This window comes from Neovison vison, chromosome 8, assembly GCF_020171115.1.
Source record: "Neovison vison isolate M4711 chromosome 8, ASM_NN_V1, whole genome shotgun sequence".
Classification (NCBI taxonomy): Eukaryota; Metazoa; Chordata; class Mammalia; order Carnivora; family Mustelidae; genus Neogale; species Neogale vison.
Genome location: NC_058098.1, coordinates 44,835,432 through 44,855,589, shown reverse-complemented (window position 1 = coordinate 44,855,589; position 20,158 = coordinate 44,835,432). Strand labels below are relative to the sequence as shown.

The 20,158-nt window shown below is 42.5% G+C and overlaps 1 protein-coding gene across 1 annotated transcript in view; it reads right to left on the bottom strand.

Annotated features, from left to right (window-relative positions):
• Nucleotides 1–20,158, bottom strand: part of CFAP61 (cilia and flagella associated protein 61) — a 298,453-nt gene that overhangs the window by 267,719 nt on the left and 10,576 nt on the right. The window contains exons 3-6 of the mRNA XM_044263545.1: nt 18,626–18,702; nt 17,675–17,742; nt 17,312–17,438; nt 316–448 (exon numbers count right to left, since the gene is read on the bottom strand). Coding sequence (XP_044119480.1) covers nt 316–448; nt 17,312–17,438; nt 17,675–17,742; nt 18,626–18,702 — 405 coding nt within the window. The remainder of the gene's footprint in view (nt 1–315; nt 449–17,311; nt 17,439–17,674; nt 17,743–18,625; nt 18,703–20,158) is intronic.

The following is a 20,158-nucleotide window of genomic DNA, read 5'->3' as shown; positions in this document are numbered from 1 at the left end:
CGGAAATTCCCCCAGGTGCCCTCAAGAATCTCTCCCTTTCACCCCAACTTCCATCCCTACCTTCAGGGGAAGGGCACAGAGTCCACAGCAGCCTAGTCTCTGGAAGCATATCACAAAAACCTATAAACCTAAAGCCAGGTCACATGGGGAAGGATGTTGCTGCTATGAAGGGGCCCTGGCAAGCCACCTGGAAGGGCTTCAGGAAACAGCGAGGGGATGGCAGCTCTGGAAGAGCTGAGCAAAAACCAGGAGAAATGTTGCTTGTTTCTTTCATTTCCCTCACTAAGTGCATCCCCAGGCAGATTAATCACCAACCTCACACACGATGGCATGATTCTCTTCATCTTGGGCCTCTATCAGTTCAGCCAGGAAGTATTCGCCATAAGTTTCCTTAAGAAGCATGTCATGGCGTAGAAAGATCGGCATGAGGTCATCATGATCTTCTACCCTGTTTAATGCAAAGGCTTCATTGGGTTGGGTGTTCCTTCCTTCAGTGGAGCACCTACTACGTGCCGGAGCCCATTCTAAATGCCAGGGACACAGCAACACACTCACGACATGCAGTTGCCCTCAAATAGGAGAAACAGAATGACATTATGACATCCCTACAAACATTTCAAATAGGGGTAAGAGCTCTGGGTTGGAGTGACAGGGTCATGTGGTCAGGGAAGACCTCTCTGAGGAAGAACATCTGAGCTGAGACCTGAATGAAGAGCAGGGCAGAGAGCTATGTCAAGAGACATGGGGGTAGAAAATTCCAGGCAAAGGGAACACATTCACTTATTTGGGTATGGAATATAAGGCAGTATTTGTCACGAGACAGGACAAAAAGCTGGGGACAGCATTTCCCAATTGTGTTTCAAGGAACACTACTTCCATGACCTTGTCCTCAGCATCCCCTTCCACCCCCAAAAAGAATTCCACTGTCTAAAGACAATTTCTTATTATCGGTGCCTCTGGAGTGATACAGTTATGTATTAAAGACTGAGGAGTACCAGCATAAAGAATATTTAACCTTATTTATGCATTTACCCAGCACTGGCCCATGGTACCCTTTATTCCTATCAAGGTAGATGGGAACAGAAGCCATCGTGCTCATCAGCTCTTCTGACTCAGAGAAGGTTCCAGCAGCTCCCCTGCCATTTGGCAGGGTCCTGGGGCTGGTTCCTTTATATTCTAGTTGCCCTTTTAAACTGAGGCTTTTTTTCTGTGGGCAGACGAGTCTGCTCATGGTTCCTGGTACTATCTCTGCCCACCTAAGTTCACAGCATCCGGAGTGGGGGCTCCCTTCATTCCCGTATCTCTGTCTCTTGTGCCATTCTCTTTATGACCCCTCTGTTGTTCGTTGTGCTGTTCAGAAGCTGTTCAGTCAGTCCTCAGTTCTTCTTCAGGAGGGAACTGCTCTGGTATAGCCACTGATGTGGGGTGTCCATGGAGTGGGGTAAGTTCAGGGTCTTACTACATGGCCATCTTGAACAGAAGTCTATCCTTTATTCCTTGAGACATCTCTCCATTTCCCATAAAGGGGGAATGCTGGTTTAAAAATAATGAAGTTCTACCCACCATCTTGGAGACATTCACATCAAATTTCCATTGTCAGGATTCTGTACCAGTATACAGAACAACCAGTGTGGGAGGAGAGAGGGAACCAAGAACCAGGCTTATGGTAGCGTGGTAATGCTGGCCTTTGAACTCCAATAATAGTCTTTTCTTCTTTTTAGTATACTCTTAGTTATATTTATATTTAGTACACTCTTGGTTATATCTATTTTACCTGTCTAGGATGTTCTTATACTTAATTCCTGGTACTTCTCTTATTAAAATGTTCTACTTTGGGGGCGCCTGAGTGGCTCAGTGGGTTAAAGCCTCTGCCTTCGGCTCAGGTCATGATCCCAGAGTCCTGGGATCGAGCCCCACATCTGGCTCTTTGCTCCGCAGGGAGCCTGCTTCCTCCTCCTCCTCTCTCTCTCTCTTTCTCTCTCTCTCTCTCTCTGCCTGCCTCTCTGCCTACTTGTGATCTCTGACAAATAAATAAATAAAATCTTTTAAAAAAATGTTCTACCTTTTGTTTGTTTGTTTCCCTGTAATATATCTGATCTGGCTACTAACTTCTATCTCTTCTTACCTTTACTTCCTTACCATGACATCTTTATCACCCTATTTGATCTTCTTTTTCTTTTTAAGATTTTATTTACTTGAGAGAGACAGAGAGAGTATAAGTAAGGAGAAAGACAGAAGGATGGGGGGAGGGGCAGAGGGAGAGGGAGAAGCAGGCTTCCTTCTGAGCAGGGAGCCCAATATGGGGCTTGATCCCAGGACGTGGAGATCATGACCTGAGCTGAAGACAGATGCTTAACCATCTGAGCCCGGGTGCCTCACCAGCTGTGTCTTTAGAATGGACAGGACTATATCTGACACCATAGCCATTTCACAAGCTATTTCAGCTCCACACTAATTTTTTTTCTTTTTTAAAAGATTTTATTTATTTATTTGACAGGAAGAGATCACAAGTAGGTAGAGAGGCAGGCAGAGAGAGAGAGAGGAGGAAGCAGGCTCCCTGCTGAGCAGAGAGCCCAATGCGGGACTCGATTCCAGGACCCTGAGATCATGACCTGAGCCGAAGGCAGAGGCTTAACGCACTGAGCCACCCAGGTGCCCCCCCACACTAATTTTTTAAAGTAGTCTTTGACTACCTGCCCATCTATGTTTGTGGAAACACAATCTCTGTGAGAGCTTCCAGCAGCCACCTGTGGCTGGGTATACCAAAGAACCACAATAAATGCACTGAAGACTCACAGTTCTCTTTTGAAAAGACTGGAGAATAAATGATACTGTGTAGTGGCCAAAGTCTGGACTGAGAGCCAGAATGCCTATGTCCAGATTTCATAACTGTGACCTTGGGCAAATCACTTAACGTCTCTGTGCCAGAGTTTTCTCATCTGTCATAAAGACAATAAATTAAATGGTGAGATAATAATGCATGATGTGCTACTCTTCTACTTAGGAAGGAAGGGTCAAAAGAGCAACCAAAGAACATTTATAATCAATGCATGAAATGGAGAGGTCATCACCATAAATGCTTGACTCATTGTGCTGGTTGCCCACTGGCCACTGTGGATATAAACTCTCCCATTCTGTCCAATATCACTAGACTGCTTAAAACTCTACTTTCCTGAGGGAGGAGCAAAATGGCGGAGGAGAAGGAGACCTAAATATCATCAGGTCCCTGGAGTTCAGCTAGATAATCATCAAACCATTCTGAACCTCTACAAACTGAACAGAAGATTGAAGAGAAGAGCAGTAATTCTAGGAACAGAAAAGCAACTGCATTCTGGAAGGTAGGATATGTGGAGAAGTGAATCCGAAGTGACACAAGGGAAGAGAGACTACAGGGGGAGGGGCCGGCTCCCAGCAAGCAGTACAGCAGCGAGCACAAAGTCAGAACTTTCAAAAGTCTGCTCTGCTGAGGGACACTGCTCCAAAGGCTAAGTGGGAGGTGGAGCCCTCACAGGGACATGGTGGTCTCAGGACCTCTGGGGTCGCAGAAAGCCCAGGGGTATCTGAGGTTGGCAGAGCTGCCAGATACCAAAGTGTGGAAGCCAGCTTCAGAGATGGAGCCAAGGAGGTAATGAGGTCATTATAAAGGTAATGACTATTACCTTTATAGTCATATTCTTACAGTATTACAGTTATCTTTACAGTCATATTCCATCCCTACCATGATCCAAGGCACAGTCTGGCCATTGCGCTTTGAGCGGGGATCCCGCAAATGGCAGATCTGGGGAGACTCTCCTTCCTCCTCCAGAAGGAGCAGTGTGGGAGCACATGGCAGGAATCTGCTGGGTTTGGCAACTCCAAACGGGACCGTGCACCAGAGATAGAAACATTCGGTCACAGACCGGGTGAGCTTAGAGTGTGGCTGGAGATCAGGGAGAAGGGAGTGATTGATTGAATCTCTATGAGGGTGCACTTGAGGAGTGGGGCCCTGAGCCCTCAGCTACTATGGGCTGGAGACTAGGAGGCTGCCATTTTCACTCTCATCCTTCAAAGCTCTAAGGAAAGCATTCAGGGAATAAAAGCTCCAAGAGTGAACCCTAGCAGATCGCTTAAATTGGCCCCTAGTAACAGTGGTGCAATTCCGCCTCTGCAAAGACATTTGAGAATCACTGCAACAGGCCCCTCCCCCAGAAGATCAGCAAGATCACCCAGCCAACATCAAGTTCACCAATCAATAAGAACTGCAGAACTCCAGAGCTAGGGAAAAGTAACACATAGAATTCATGGCTTTTGTGTGTGTGTGTGTGTGATTCCTTAGTCTTTCAAAGTTAAATTTTTAAAATTTTATTTTGTCTTATTCTATTTTTAAAATTTTTTTCTATTTTAATGTTTTTAAACTATTTTATCTTATCAATACCTTTTAAAAAATCTTTTTGTATTTTCATTGTTATAGTTACGTTCTATCCCTTCATTATATTTAACCTTATCTTTTTATACATATAGGTTTTTCTTTCTTTAAAATTTTGGGATACAGTTTTTTCTCACAGATCAAAATATACCCTAAATCTAGCACATGGCTGTGTTCTAGTCTCCAGCCTGATCACATTCTTTCCTCTTTTTTTCCCCCTTTTTTCAACCAACTTCTTATCAATTCTTTTATAATCTTTTTAAATGTTCATCTTTACAGTCATATTCCATCCCTTCATTATGTTTACCCTTATTTTTTGTATATATATAAATTTTTCTTTCTTTAAAATTTTGGGAGGCAGTTTCTTCTAACAGACCAAAATACACCCAAAATCAAGTGTGTGAGCAGACGAGGTGGCCGAGTGGTTAAGGCGATGGACTGCCAAAATCAAGTGTGTGGCTCTGTTCTATTCAGCAGTCCAATAATGTGTGTGTGTGTGTGTGTGTGTGTGTGTGTATGTGTGTGGTGTTTTTCTCCTTTTTTCTCCCCTTGGTTTCAGGTCTCTTCTGATTTGGTTAGTGTATATTTTGGGGAGGGGGTCATTGCTACCCTTTTAGTATTTTGTTCTCTCATTCATCTATTCTTATCTGGATAAAATGACAAAGAGGAAAAACTCACCTCAAAAAAACAAAAAAACAAAAAACAAGAGGCAGTACCAATGGCTAGGGACCTAATCAATACGGACATTGGTAAGGTGTCAGAACTAGAGTTCAGAATGATGATTATCAAGGTGCTAGCTCGGCTCAAGAAAAGCATGGAAGATACAAGAGACCCTTTCTAGAGAAATAAAATCCCTTTCTGGAGAAATAAAATAACTAAAATCAAACCAAGTTGAAATTTTTTAAAAAAGCTATTAATGAGGTGCAATAAAAATGGAGGCTCTTACTGCTAAGATATATGAGGCAGAAGAGAGAATTAGTGATATAGAAGACCAAATGGTGGAGAATAAAGAAGCTGAGAAAAAGAGAGATAAACAACTACTGGACTACGAGGGGAGAATTGAGAGATAAGTGATACCATAAAATGAAACAGGATTAGAATAATTGGGATGCCAGAAGAAGAAGGAGAAAGAGAGAGGGGGGCAGAAGGTATATTGGAGCAAATTATAGCAGAGAACTTCCCTAATTTGGCAAAGGGAACAAGCATCAAAATCCAGGAGGCACAGAGAACTCCTCTCAAAATCAATAAAAACAGGTCCATACCCCATCATCTAATAGTAAAATTTACAAGTCTCAGTGACAAAGAGAAAATCCTGAAAGCAGCTTGGGACAAGAGGTCTGTAACATACAATGGCAGAAATATTAGATTGGCAGCAGACTTATCCACAGAGACCTGGCAGGCCAGAAAAGACTGGCATAATATATTTAGAGCACTAAATGAGAAAAATATGCAGTCAAGAATACTATATCCAGCAATTGCATTACTGGTTATTTACTCTAAAGATACAAACATAGTGATCTGAAGGGGCACGTGCACCTGAATGTTTATAGCAGCAATGTCCACAATAGCCAAACTATGGAAAGAACCTAGATGTCTATCAACAGATGAATAGATAAAGAAGATGTGGTATATATATACAATAGAATACTATGCAACCATCAGAAAAGGAAGTCTTGCCATTTGCAATGACGAGGATAGAACTAGAGGGTATTATGCTAAGCAAAATAACTCAATCAAAGAAAGACAATTATCATAGGATCTCTCTGATATGAGGAATTTGAGAGGCATGGCATGGGGTCGTGGGGGTAGAGATGGGAAAAATGAAACAAGATGGGACCGGGGAGGCAGACAAAGCACAAGAGACTCTTAATCTCGGGAAACAAACGGAGGGTTGCTGGGGGGTCGAGAGGAGGGATAAGGTGGCTGGGCTATGGACATTGGGGAGGGTATGTGCTATGGAGAGTTCTGTGAATTGTGTAAGACTCATGAACAGATCTGTACCCCTGAAGCAAATAATATATCATATGTTAATAAAAAACAAAACAAAAACTCTACTTTCTTGATTATGTAGAATGGTATTATTTCTTTAAACATTTGGTAAAATTCTTTTTTTTTTTTTTAAGATTTTATTTATTTGACAGAGAGAGAGAGAGCAGGCACAAGCAAGGAGAGCAGGAGAGGGAGAAGCAGGCTCCCCACCAAGCAGGGAGCCTGATGTGGGGCTCAGTCCCAGGATCCTGGAATCATGACCTGAGCTAAAGGCAAACACTTAACCAACTAAGCCACCCAGGTGTCCCTTTAAACATTTGGTAAAATTCTGCAGTGAAAGCATGGAGGCCTGGAGACTTTTTTTTCCAGAGGTTCTTAAACCATAAATTTAATTTCTTTGATAATAGTAAGATAATATATTACTTCTTGATTGGAAAAAAAAAAAAAACCAAACAACCTTTGCTTTCCTTACCTCATTCCCTCACTAAAAAACTTTGGATACCCCCTGCTGTTTCTGAGATGAGCCTAGAACGCTTAGTCTCATTTTTAAAGCCTCTTTCATTATGAACCAATAATAATACAAGTTGATCTACTCATAGTCCCTAGAAGGGAACCTCAACATTTTCCCTCCTTCTGCCTCCTCTGTCCCTAATCCAGCACTGTGAGTCCCTCAGTTATTCAAAATCCCAGCATCCTTCAAGGCTTAGTCCCCCACCCCACCCCCCACCAACACACACACACACACACACACACACACACACACACCCTCCTGTGGTTCATCTTTCCAGACTCCTTTCCCAGGAACCTAATGACAGGGTCAAAACTCGTTATCTATTGTTCATTTTTGTGTTAATGTCAAAGAAGGGCATGTTCCCAAACAAGGAATATGCTCTTTGGGGACAGAGATGGAGTCCTGTTCTTCTCCGTAACAAAGGTTAACCAAGACACTCTGAATCCACTTCTTGACTAGACTTCAACCTTGGTCTATAAAGACTTGAACAAACACCCACATAGCTTTTCTGAGCTCAATGCCACAATGACCCCAGCCCCACTTGAAGTGCTTTCCTGAGAAAGCAAGGCTGCCAAAACAACCTCCTACTTGTTCTAGCCCACACCTGAGGGTGGGTCCCTTGTCTCCCAGTCTCTGTGGGAGGGCAGGAGCCTAACTTCAATGAGCTCCAGCTAGCAAACTCAGATGGCTTTTACGAGGAATGAGCACACTTCCTATGTCTTGCAATTTTTCATTCCCTGACTACTGAGACTCTCTCCTTGCCCCCTCCCAATATCCTCATTTTCTCTTTAAAAGGCCATCACCTGTGTACAAACCAAAGTTGAGTTCAGTTGACACTGCACGCGTTTCCCTATTGTAATAGTTATTACTGATTAAAATCTGTCCTTACCATTTTAACCAGTCTGGCTTTGTTGACCTTTGACATCCGCATCCTCTGTAGACCTCACGGAAGCAACTGTAGCAGCCAACATGGGCAGGGCCCTCCCCATCACCTGGATATATGGGGACCTGACAGGCACTGACGGCGCTGTGGGGTACCATTGTGAAGTCCGGTTTTCTAGGTGAGCGACGTGTGGCCTGAGGGGAGACCACAGCCCTATACTGATAGGAAACCTGCCCAGCACTTCAGCGCTAAGCCTTCGTTTCTCCTCTACTAAACAGGTAGGGACAAGGACAGCAGGGAGGGTCCAAGGGACTCCCTGCAGGCAGTAAGCCCTCAGCAGCACATGCTCTGGGGAGACTTCACATTCCCCTGCCACAAACCACACCACCCAGAAACCCCACCGACTGGCTCTCCCCAACCCACCCCGCCCCAGCACTCAGGACCTCTGCTCAAAGAACCTAGAACACCCACTGCATTTCAGAACCCACTTCCCCACTTACACTGCCAAACGGGTGCTGAGATCTTTTCCCCTTAACAGAGGAGGGCTTTTCTCTATAAAGAGCACTGAATGCTACTTGTTTGGGGGGAAAAAAAAAAGATTCTAAAAGAGAATAGCCAATAAATCCATTTTCAAACACTTTGCCAAAAACAAAACTCCACATTGATATTAACAGAGATAATTATTGTAAATAATGGGGAAATAATTCAATATCCTAAACCTTTTAAGTGAATTTAAACACCTATCATATAGAAAACTCTAAAATCAACTGTGTACCATGGGCTTTGGTCTACATACGATGGATATAAAAATAATACTTAATGGATATAAAAGTCCGAAATAAAGGCTCAAAGAGACCCAAGGCCATCCGTACACCTAATCATGAGCCCTCTGTAACAGTTTTCCATATTCATGCCTCAGTACTCATTCTTCTGGGAAAAATAGGAAGAAAATACCCAAATTGTGGCATTCTACAGTCTCTCTCCCTTCAGCTCTTCCCTAAAATGGATAAAGTGGAACTTGTTCTGCCAAACGCATTCCTTGGGGTAATTGATAATTTATGATCTTGCATCAGCCCCAGTGTTAATGATAAAGTATGACATCAGCCTTGCAGAGTCTCAAATGGCATATGACAAAGTCCAGCCCCACAGAAACAAAACACCCCAGCTACAAAAAACAATTCATCCAGGAAAATGCTTCAATTCGAGCACTTTGAGGTGATGAGCACTGCCTGCCTCTGGGACAGGAGAGTGGCGATTCAGTGTGAATTCGTTTGGCACAGCACAGCCACGTGTCTGGCACCTCTGTGACCCACGGTATTTCAGGGCTAATGCCTATGTCAGGTTATAATTCATCAACATAACGTACAATGGGAATGATACCATTTTCTGGGTGAAAAGCAACATTATTCTATATCTTCCACTAGGGAAGTGGCTTGGAAGAGGCAACAATGTGCTTATTAATGTATTCAGTTATAGAATATTTCATTTACCTTGTTTGGAGGAAACAAAAGGTCCATCCCATAAAGACTGATTGATTGCTCAGGTACCTAAATGTCTATCAGACTCTGACAAATGTGCCAGATGCAAATGGAAGTAGAATTCAAAGCATGAGGAAATCAACAGCCTCTCCAGGACACATCCTTGGGGTGTGGGTGTCCTCTAAACCCAGCAGAAGGGAAGGTGGAGGATGACAGGAACGGAATGGCTCTCCCTTGCTTCCTGGGAGGACACACTCTCATCATTTCCACTATGTCAGTTAGCTGGGCTTTCAAGGAACACCAGGATGCCTGGAACCTGCAGAACTTTCCCAGCTGACTGGCATGCTCTCTTGGTGACAGGGAGACACTCAGTTTGTTTCAACGTGTCAGCATACTGACCACTCTTCTGTATAATTACAATCCTAGAGGAAAGCTACAGGCTAGCTTCCCTCCACAGGGCAGGGGATACATATTGTTTCCTTGCCAGTAAAGAAAGCATTGCGAATTCACAGATGGAAAGTTCACACTTAAAGACTAGAAGGACAGCAGCAGCAGGGGCGAGCCACCTTTGCAGTCAGAATATTGGCACGGCCTCTCCTCTCCTGTCTGACGGTATTTTCCACATCCAGAGAGGATTTGCATTTCATTAGCTAGTCTTAAACACGTACTGTTGAAAACGTGATTCTGATGTTACTTGAAATGCCATAAATACTGTATTTCTTCAAGTCCGAGAGTGTGTGTGTGCCTGTGCTATAAGAAATCAGTGAATGAAGGGGAAAAAAATTCACAGAGAATCTAATTTAGTGGTAGTCCTAAAAAAAAAAAAAGCAGTGTGTTTGGGTTAAACCAACCTTTTGCCATGAACACTGTTTCAACTTGAGATAGGAGATCCTAAAAAGTCAGTCTTTTTCTTTCAGACGCGGAAAACAAAGCACCTGTTTCTTTCCAAGATCTCTTGTGACCTCTAGTGGTCTTCTTTAAGAAAATCAAATCCATCTTTCCTCAACCACATATTCCATTTTAGAATTTGGAGATGGATTTTGGAACCGTTTAGTTTCTCCTCCTTGGAAAATGTCATGATTTTTTAAAATAACGGAGGATTTCAAGCCCTAAATGACTTCAAAGCACGCGCAAAGCCAGTAAGAGGCCCCTGCCGTTTATACCGCCAGGATCTGATCCAAAAGTCCGTCTTGGCACGCTGTCACTCCAGCTGGATTGTTAACCAGATTTTATTGGCTGGGTCACTTGCCGGGACTCAAGACGAGCAACGGTGAAGCTCCTAATTGCGCTCCCCCGCATTTTTAATGCTTTAGGATTCTAATAACTTAAGCCTCAGAACGTTTATTTCTATGAAATTGCTCAGAAGTCCAACTTAAGCAAATTCAAAAAAGCAATTGCTTTAAAAGGTGAAAAGTTCATGTTTAAAAACCAACAATCTTACATTTTAAAGCCCTCAATTGTCTTTCATCTATTTTACATAGCAATAATGTCGACACAATCTGGTTAACCTTTATTGTCAGCAGAAAAACAGCAGTCCATTTTAGTTATTTTACAACCCTGACTGACAGCACATAACCCTTTCCTGGGGAGTCCTTCCCAGGACTTCCCCCACCCCCATGAAAGATTTGAAAAGGGTAGGTTTTCCCCCAGAAAGACTATTCCAACAGTCTCTCAGTCTGAGAACATCTCAAACCCACCGATGAGTATTAATCAAGTCCACTATAGATTATAAAGTTATGTCCAGAAGGAGTTACATTTTAGTTCAAATATTATGCAAAATATAGAACAGTAACTATAATAATTACTGTCTAAGTGGAGGGGCTGATTACAGCACAATTTTCCACATGGGTACATCAAAGACCCAGGACTGGGTATTACAGTGTTAATTCCCTGGTTCTGAACATGTTGCTAGGTAAACAGGGCAGGATAATTACATCCCAAACCTTTCTCTGGTCTAGTGTTTTAAGAACTGTGTTCTTCACTGTTAATTATCAGAGCAAGTAACTATTGATGAGACAGATGTCAAAAAATCAATGTGGGGGAAATAAGAGAAAAGCAGCAGCCTAAGAGAATACATGGCCTTGCTCATCTGACCTTCTGAAAAATCTTTTTTCCTCCATCCTTAAGGAAGGGACGTGATCTATATAAGTGCATTTTCTGGCTACCTGAAATTCTACACCTGCTAGTATCAAAACTTGAATGTGAACATTTTGAACAGAGGGCTTCTTAAAATGTGCCATATTCCTTTACCTTCCAACAAGCAAAACCGTAACTTGTCATAGCATTACCATTCCCTCATGAATTCACTACTGTATGCTAAATTGTCTTTTTATAAATGCCTCTTCCTCCTTACAAAGTACCCACTGTCATCTCTTTGCCATCAGGACTTTATTCCTCTTGGGGCTTGCTACTTGCAGATTTTCTGTGGGCTGGGCAAGCAGGACGTTTCACCCTCAGAGACTGAAGGAAGAAGAGCTTAAGGTCAAGAATCAGGAAGGTTTACTTCAGGCCAGGACAGCCTTGTCCCCTTGAAGTTTGTAGCCCATAACTCTAAAGTTTTCAAGGGCAAAGGAGGAAAGGAAGGAAGGCCTGGGATGAAAAGGAGAAAGGAGAGAAACTAACTCAAAAACATCAGTTTACCATGTGCTTACTAGGAGCCAGTGCTGGGCTGGGCACAGTCTATACATTTTCTCGAGCAGCATACACCCCGAAAGCCAAGTGGGGCATCAGTGAGTAGATTAGCAAAGACGTCCCTTACTAAAAAGTGAAACAGGTCATTTTTAGATATGCTACCTCTGTACATGTCAGTTTCAGTATAGATTTATATACTATTTTCTATTACAATAATAGAATATATAAAATTATCTGATTCTACAGGATTATCTTTTACAGTAATAGGTAATAATACCATAACGTCTTGCCAAATATCTACGCTGGAAGTAATTAAGCTTTAAGATTCCTCAAGAAAATGCCAACTGCCAAGATCCAAATTTGGTATACTGCCTACACATTTAGAGAAAATATGGAGCTTCTGGATTGGTGAATGCATGGAAATTTGGCGAGAGTGGCCCACAGGGAGAGGGCATAGAAGCTCTGCTCTCTTTCCCACACCTCACCCTGTGCATCTCTCCCATCTGACTGTTCCCAACTTACATCCTCTTATAATAGACTGGTGACCTAGCAAGTAAAAAAAAAAAAAGAAAATACTTTTGGAAATGTTCCTCCCTCACCTGCTGTTCCTCTCTACCCTCCTGCCCAAGACCATCTACTTTGTAAACATACATTTAATCATCCATCCCGATAATTTCTTAAATTGGAAATTATTTTAAATTCAACTATTTTATTTCAAACAAAGCCTGTAAAATGGCACTCAAATCCACAGATATTTAGATAACTGCAAATTAAAATAAGAAGTTATTGGCTTGACCCAAGAGATTGGAAACAGTAACTGAAAACATCCAGCATTGGTGAAGTATAAGGAAACTAGACTCCACTGGTTAGAATATAAATTTTATGAATATTTTTGTTGAATAATTTGGTAGCACCTGTTCTTAAATCTTAGTATTTAATGTACTCTTACCCAGAAATTCCACTTCTGGTACCTACACTACAGAAAAGAAAATAGCATGAGTACCCGAAGATACACGTACAAGGCTGCAGTACTACTTGTTATAGGAGAAAAAAAATAAGGACAAATTTCCATAAATAAGGAATAATTAAATGAATATTAGAGCCACATGTTGAAATACCATGCAGCCATTCAAAAGAATAAAACTGATCTGGAAGGATGATGAACTGTTATATTAAATGAAAAATACAATTAACAGAACATATGATCATTACTGTATACAGACAAAAAGAGAGACAAAGAGTGAATATACATATACTGGCACAATTATGCGTAGATATATGCTCACGTAGAAGAATGCAACAAGTAATTTTAGTCTAAAAAATTGTTCTAATTTGAAAATATAATTCATTTTATTAAATAAACCCATCCCTCAAGCTAATTAGCAAAGGGCAGAATAAAAGGAGAGATTTTTAAATGAAATGAAGACAAAAATTCAGCAATTATTAGACTACTTACAAGATCCTAAGCAATAAATTTATGTAAATTTCTCCTAACATAATAAAGAAACCGCCTCCTTGTGAATACTTTTACAATAAGACTTCCTTAAAGACTGTATTTCATGAAGGGCAGGAGGACCTATTTTCCTGTGCTGATACTAACAATACAAACTTCATAAATCAGGAAGGAGGATTTGAAAGGTGAGAGAATCAATTAAAAATGTTATTAAAAAAATATACTTCACTCACAGAATTCCTTTTCTTCAGAATGCACTTGGCTTGCATTAGCATTTGTATCCTGACCAAAGGGGTTTTACAAAGAGAATTACGATGCTTGTATTTAGCTATGGATTTAAAAAAAAAAAAAAAAGAAAAAAGGAAAGGAAAACAGTTTTCTACAAGGAATTTTCTTTTCTCTTGTCCTAAATTAGATGGATAATTTATATCGCTTTATTTTACTGCTCGGTAATGTTTCTTTAGACACATGCTGTCTGGATCTCAGAATACAAGGTAAATTCTCTACATGGAAGTAAAAATGGAATCACCTTACATTGTTTACATAATGTTCATCATCTGCTTTCTTCTCTTTATTTTCCTTCATCACCAAACTTCTCTAAAGACCAGTGGATATCCCCTTGCTTTCCCTTCCTTACCTCTCATTTATTCAGCTCACTGCAATGTGATTTCTAAAACCCAACTCTGCCCTTCAAGGAGGGACAAGACCAGACCCCAAACCAAGGGCTGAAGGTAGGTCACTGGTGACTACGTGCCCACTGTTGGCACAGAGGAGCCAATGAGATGAGCTTGAGAAAAAGCTGAGGCCCAGGTCCTAGGAAGACAGGTTCAGAGCCATGAGGACAAGAGAAAAAGGAGAGAAGCAAATCAGGATGGAGCAGGGTTAGGGCTGGAGTCTGGGAAGAGGCCAGTTGGGGGTGGGGGGCAGCCACCCTCCCTCTCACCCAAAGTTCATTCAACTTTTAATAGATACAGAATTCTCCCAAGCTATTATCAATTTTTTTCTTAAATGAGTTTTGGCAGATTGTGTTTTTCAAGGAATTGACCCATTTCATCTAAATTATTGAATTTATAGAGTCCTTATCCTTTTAGGTCTAGGAGATCTAGAGTGGTATCACCTCTTTCATTTCTGGTATTGGTAATTTGTCTTTTTTCTTGGTCAGTTTGGCTAGAAGTTCATAAGTTTTATTCAACTCATCTGTATCTTTTTAAATTTCTAAATCCAAAGGCCTCTTCTTTAGACTCAAATTATTTTATTTCCCCCATATTATTTGCCAGACTTAAGAGTCTGACTTCTCTAAGACTTCTCTCCCTCTCTTCTAGTTTTCTTCCTTATTATCCTGAACAGCTCATTTTTCACCTTTCAGAATTCTGCCCTAAGTCTCTGCTTTTTCACCTTAAAACCTCCTCCTCAACTAGACAACCTCCTTTATTTTCATGACCTCCTCACTCATGAGAGGACCTGTATTACCACTCCCACCTAACCATCTAATGTTCTTATTTCTACTCTCGGCTAACGAACCCACCATCAGCCCCACACAAATACTTGAAAACCCAAGTCACCGTTAACTTGTTATCATCCTTCAACTTCTCCACCCAGCTGGCAACCAAACTACACTTTCCCCTCAGACATTTCCTTGCATCCCTGCACCCCTTGCCCCGCCCCCCAACCTGAATCTCTTTGACTTGTCACTGCCTGAATTCCAACTAGGATCATTTCTTGGCCAGACTGTTCTGTGCTCCTCCCTTATAAGCCACGAACCACATGACAGTCAGTTATCTTTTACACCCAGGCCATATCATGCCTTTCTTCATCAGTGTCGCCTGCTGGCTCCAGGATAAAGCCTTCTTATCATAATTCTTTCTTTGCCATCCCGTGGCCTGCTCTTCCTGTCCACACCTCCCACAGCAGCCACACTTGTCTACTGCCTGCGAACAGACATTCCAGGTGCTCCCCTGCCTCCACAGCTTTGCCCAATCTGTCCCTTTGACTACCCTCTGGCTCATCCTTGCTGACCGGATTCAGAAGCTCCCTTCTCTGTAAAGCCTTATTTTAAATTATTTTTTTTAATTGAGGCATAGTAACATAAAGTCAAATGCACAGGTTTTAAATTGGGTGAGTTCTGGCAACTGCATACCCTCCAATCAATACACAGAGCATAGCCACTGCCCCAAAATACCAGTGTGTTCCTCCCAGGTGCACACTTCCCTCCACCAGAGACAACCACTCACCTGCTCTCTCTCCCTCCAGATTAGCCATTTGTGCATCACACAAGAGGAGTCAATAGTTTATGGTCTTTGTTTCCGTATCTGCCTTCTTTCACTCAGCATGAACGGAGATTGATCAGCCCTACTGTGTCTATAAGAAGTTCATTGTGTTTCACTGCTGAGAAGCAACCACTGCATGGATGCACCACAGTTTGTAAATGTAAACATCTACTTATTGACGGGTATTTAGATCTGGGGGTGAGGGTGGGCCACAGAGGTTCTCTCTGAAGCTGTCTTCCTCCTTCTCTGTCCTTTTCTTTCCTAAGCCACTCAGCATTCAAGTTCATTGTAGCTGGGTTTGCCTTCCCTATTTAATATTTTTTAAATAATTTATTTATTTATTTGGGGGAGGGTTGGAGACTGAGAAGCAGGATTCACGCTGAGCAGGGAGCCTGATGCAGGGCTCAATCCCAGGACACTGGGATCATGACCTGAGCCAAAGGCAGACACTAACCAACTGAACCAACCAGGCACCCCTATTTAACTTAATATTAATAATATTTCATTTCCTTGAGCACTAACACGTGACTGGAAGTGTGCTAAGTACTTGTTCTAACTACTTAGATGATCCGTCAGCTTATCCAATCATTGCAATTATCCCATGCAGTAGACAATGCCCCAATACTGGGAGAAAACTGAGGCCTGAAGAGGCCAAGTTCCTTTTTTAAGGTAACCCATTTGGTCAGTAGTTGAATCAAGAAGAGAATCTGTATCTCATGCTGCTATTGCAAATTCTTAACAATTATGCTGTAATACCACATGACTGGCAAAGAGTAAGCTCTCACTTCTTAAAAACTTAATACTTTCTAAAGAAATCCAGCATTTATGGCAACAGTTGACCCAGTAAAACATAATTGATTCTTCACTAATAAAACCAAGCAATCAGCTTTGTAAAATGATTTCATATGCACTTTTATTTCAAAAAACCCCTTTTATTTTGGTCAAAATTTTGTGAGTCAGAAATCTGGGAGGACTCAACTGATCAGTCCTTGCTTGGGGTCTCTCCTATTGCTGCAGTCACATGTCAGCTGGGCTCCAGATATGGAGGGGCTGTCCTTGGCTGGACGTCCACAATGGCTCATTCACATGGCTGGAGGTCTATGAGACTGTCAGTGGGAGCCATGCTGGGGCTATGGACCCCAGGGCCAACATGCAGCCTCTCCAGCACAATGGTCTCCCAAGATCACCTTGTAGGAGAGCTTGTGGGATGGAAGATGGTGTTGCAGCCATCTTTGAAAATGGAATGTGCCAGAGCCATCTCCTTAAGGCTGCTAAACTTCGGGGCATGTCTTTGGGGCCACTGACAGTAAAGACCTTCAATTTACAAAACTCCTCTTTGGGGTGAATCTCAGAAAACAGGTGGGCTTTACCGGGAAAACTAAACAGGCGGGTTTATTTTTAAGTATATTTGGAAGTTATTTCACCCAGTGTGGGATCGAGGAGTGCATGTTTTCAGAAACCCCTTCGGTAGTAAATGTGAAACTTTGCCACCCACACAGTACCAAATGAGTCTCGTCAGATATTTAGTCCTGTAAATTAAGTCAGCAGGGAGAACTGTAAACATCTCCAAAGGCATCATAAAATATTTTATCCAAGCTACACACACTCATGTAAGAATTGGCAATTTAGTGACTCTTTGTACGGTAAGTGTCCAGGTTCACGTGAGGTCAGAAAAGGCGCTGCTCCAGGCTTACCTGGCCCTGCGGATGTGCAGCTGGGGGTAATGCTTCTGCCTGTGACATATATGCACAGCGAAGTCCTCATCGTACGTCAGACTTGGAATGTTCCCCACTTGCTCAAACACGGTTATGAGAGTTGAGCCTAAATCATTCAGAGAAAGAAATGTGGCCTCGTTTTACCAAGGGATAACTTTTGGACTTCAGAACAAAATGTAACTTCTGTACTAAGTGGTATTTTAATTGTTCTATGATCAAATAGGCACATGATACATTTAGGGCCTGGAGACCCTGCTTATTGCAGTTCCCCCAGAGCGCCACTTTCAGCATGAGTTTCCCACCTTGGCGACTGCGGACAGGAGGTGGTTGCGTAGACCTTACCTAGGCTCATATAGGACGGCACAATGAGGAATATGAAATGCAGCTCCGGCACTGCCTTAAACACGCTCCTGGCAAGGGGAAGAGAGGGCGGCACAGGTGTTAGGACCAAAGCAATTCTACTAGCTGGCACCGTGTGAGACACAGGCCTTCACTAAAAACATCAGCTGTTCATCAGTCCACCTGGGCCCCTCTGCTCCTTGCCTGCAAAGGCAAGAACATCTTCAAGGTAGTTTCTCTTCCTTCTCTATGCATCCTGAAATTCCAACCAGCCTCTTTTTTGTCTGTTCTATGGAGGTAGAGTGAAGAAAGAGTGCCACATTCATGTGGCACACCAGATTTCTGCTGACATTAACCTTTGACCTGGCATCTGGATGGTCTGGTGTGACATTACAAAGTGACTTGAAAGCGGAGGCCACCACCCCCAAATGTCGGTGCAGGCTGTCAGAGACCCCGCACCATCACCGGGTAGCCTGACAGATCATGTTTCGCCACGCCAGATTATTCAGGATGCTTCCGCAGTCTGTCAGGTTAATAAACGTTTCTAAAGATAAGATGGAGGAGAACTATTTTTAGAAACATCCAAACCTGCAATGCTTTACTCTCCCTCCCCAAAAAATCCTTTTTTTCTTTTCTTTTTTTTTTTTTTTTAATGACTGTACTACCTGTTTGCCTCAGGGATGATCCTGAAAGATGTGTGTCAAAGGGAGTATTGACTCAAAGAAATGTCTATGGTTTTCTTTCAGAAATAGCACAGCTGTTCAACATAGAGGCTTCAATACAGCCATGGGTTACAAGCAAATTAAACACCTCAAAGGATCTCATGTCCTTTGAAAATATTTTAAAACGAGGCACATGGTCTCCTTCCTGTCATTTTGGCACTAACGGGGTCTTGTCTGCGGTGTGTCGGCCAGCCCCCCTGACGTCCTCCTCTGCAAGACCCCAGCCACTCACTGAGTAATCTCTCTGCAGCAGCCAACAGAGTACTCGTCCACGGCCACAAAGAGGTGCAGGAACAACGTGTTCAGAGGCTGCACAAGAAAGAGAACAGGATTAAAAGCTGAGTCAGCATTTGGGCTGCCTCGGGGGTCGTCGGGGGGGACAATTTGGGGGGTAGCCATAGGCTTGGAGCTGCCTGGTTTTGGGGGTGAGATTTTATGTGTATGGTGATGAGACACTCAGGCAGTGTTCAAGCTATCTCACTGACTCCATTTGCTGCCTTCTGTCCTCGTAGCTTAGAATTATTCAAGGAAACGGGGATTGTAAATGAGTCCAATGCATCCAGCCCTTGTCCTGCCCTCACGAATGGGGCTCGGGGCAGGGAAGTGCCTGCAGGGGAGTGAAATCGATTATTAACTCAGTAGTCTTGTCCTCGGGGGTGTCTATGCCAAGTGAAAGACAATCACCCATTCCCTGGGGCTCTTGAGTCAGCAGCTGCTGCTCTATTCAAGTGACACAAGAGAAAGATTCTCTTATGAATTTGAAGGATGGAAGGCAGATGCCACGTTATGAATCCAATGGCTTGTTTTGTTCAACATTCCCAGAGTCAGAATCAAATATTACTCTTGGGATCCAGAAAACCTGAGAGCTGGAAACTCAAAGTAGCAAGATTGGAACTGGACTTCAGGTTAAGTATTTCCAGTTTTTAAAGAGCTTTGTCCCCTACTTCTGAAGACATTTAAAGTGGCCTCAATAGTGAGCAGTTATTCCGTACATCCAGCCATGGGTCCGCTCAACTTGGTACCCCAGTGTTTATGGACAAATCTTCCAATTTCAGAGCTAATGCAAATGTGAGGGGGTTAACTGGTGAGGGTGCTGCTTGCACCTAGATCAGGACAACAGGAGTGCTTTCTGTGTTTCTCGTCTTCTGAGCAATGTTTTTAGGCAGCCTTGGGTTACCACCCACACAGCTGTGTGCCCCTCCTGTTGGATAATGCATACCTTAGGAATACTCAGAAGGGGTGTTTATCAGACATAAAATGGCAAGAGAAGAATCATGAGCTTGGTTCAGGCAAACAAGAGAAACCCTATCATTGCGATAGCAATAGACACAACAGTGCTGTGAGCCCTCCCGTGTGTTACCGGCTCACCCCACAACCACCTGACTTAACACCTGCTTCAGATTCTGAACAGGACTAGTCCTAGGAGTACACAGTTTATTATTTGGCTGATTTATCTTCCAAATTCTCTCTTCCACCAAAAATATAATAATTCAACATTTATTCTTTAGCTTTACGATAAAAAGCATTACTTCAGTTGCAAATACCCCTGGGCTAAGTAAGACATTAAGCCTTGAGGCTTTATATCAATGCTATCCAGTAACAAAATAACTTGAGCCACAGAAGCTGCATATGTTATTTCCTAGTCGATGTATAAAAAAGAACAAAGATAGATATGTAAAACTCATCTTCAATATATTTCATTTAACCTAACACACTTAAATTATCATTTTGACAAATTAGGAATTATGAGACAGTCTACACTCTC